The sequence below is a fragment of the Aplysia californica genome, unplaced genomic scaffold, assembly GCF_000002075.1.
Source record: "Aplysia californica isolate F4 #8 unplaced genomic scaffold, AplCal3.0 scaffold00492, whole genome shotgun sequence".
NCBI lineage: Eukaryota > Metazoa > Mollusca > Gastropoda > Aplysiida > Aplysiidae > Aplysia > Aplysia californica.
This window is the reverse complement of record NW_004797762.1, coordinates 469014-470327: the sequence shown is the minus strand read 5'-3', so window position 1 is coordinate 470327 and position 1314 is coordinate 469014. Positions and strand designations below refer to the sequence as shown.

Below are 1314 nucleotides of genomic sequence, written 5' to 3'. Positions count from 1 at the left end.
AACTGTTTATGAACACACACGTCAATATATTTCATACACAAAATTTTCAGGCTTTTTTCTTTCAATTCTTGAACTTCTGCCACAGGAAAAACAGGCCTCGAACACTGAGAACTCTTGAGTCACTACAAAACACAAAACAAAACATAACAATTTCTTTTCCATCAACAACCAAGATAAAAAATAAATAAATAAAACACACACACACACACACACATACACACATCCACACACACAAAAAAAGAAAAGGTAACAATCCTCAATTCAGGAAAATATTTGGTCGCTTTTAATGACAAGCGGGCTAACCCAGATTTTGGGAGTTTCCAAAAATCTTGACCTATACCAAAAGTGGGCATTGCCCCACCTATAGGAGAAGTTTGGTTTCATTGGTGTGTATATTTGCTTGGTTATAGATAAAAACTCTTCTTGTCTTTTGAAGAAACTGAACAAGGGGCAAAAACTTTACCTTCGATTTTCTCAAAACAGCATTTTTCGGAATAGCCCCCTTGAGCTTAAAAGCGAGAATTTGAGAGCAGCAGTTTTGGGAACGGAATCTCCCACCAACTCACCAACGTTGACTCCAAACTCTGCCTCCCCTACCAGCCCCTTCTGCCTGAAGTCGTAGAGGTGGCCGTTGATGGAGAGCTCCTGCACACAGCCCACAAAGGTGTAGTCTGTGCCCACTCGGCCTGCGATGCTGGCCATGTCGGAGAAACCTCCCACGTACATGTTCAGTCGGAACGTGATTCTCGTGTAGTCTCCCTGGGAAGGAAAAAAAAAAAGGCCGCATTTTGTTATTTATCTCCTTTTTATTTTGTCTTTTTGATTTTCTTGTTTATTTTGCTTTCACTTTTTCCCCCCTCCTCCCTGTCATCTTCTTTCTTTCTTCTTTTTCTTCCCTTCTACTTTCAATTTTTTCTTCGAACTCTCTCTCCTCTTTTCTTTTTTTTCTTCTTCCTTCCTTCCTCATCCTGCTTTCACTTTTTTTCCCCTCCCTTTCATCTTTTTCCTCTTTTTCTTCTTCTACATCTTTTCCTCCCCACCTTCCAGCCGCCCCTTCTCCATCCTCTTTTTATCTTCTTTCTCCACCTTCTCTCTCTTCCTATGAGTAATAGTTCATATACAACAATATATTTATCCTATTCTTTCTTCCTTAACAAACAGAATATAGCAGAAAGTTGCCCACCAATGTTTATTAAAGAGTTTTACAATGCTTGTGACACAATAAGGTCATATCAGTGCCAAAATTAGATGTGTTACAAGACTGTAACAAACACACAAAAAATAAGGAAGATTAATAGGAAGGAAGGAGCAAAC

At 39.2% G+C, this 1314-nt stretch overlaps 1 protein-coding gene across 1 annotated transcript in view; it reads right to left on the bottom strand.

Annotated features, from left to right (window-relative positions):
* LOC101857588 (pikachurin) overlaps positions 1-1314 on the bottom strand; it is a gene marked incomplete in the record, with an annotated part of 75439 nt that overhangs the window by 14057 nt on the left and 60068 nt on the right. The window contains 1 exon segment of the mRNA XM_013086688.2: positions 567-759. Coding sequence (XP_012942142.1) covers positions 567-759 — 193 coding nt within the window.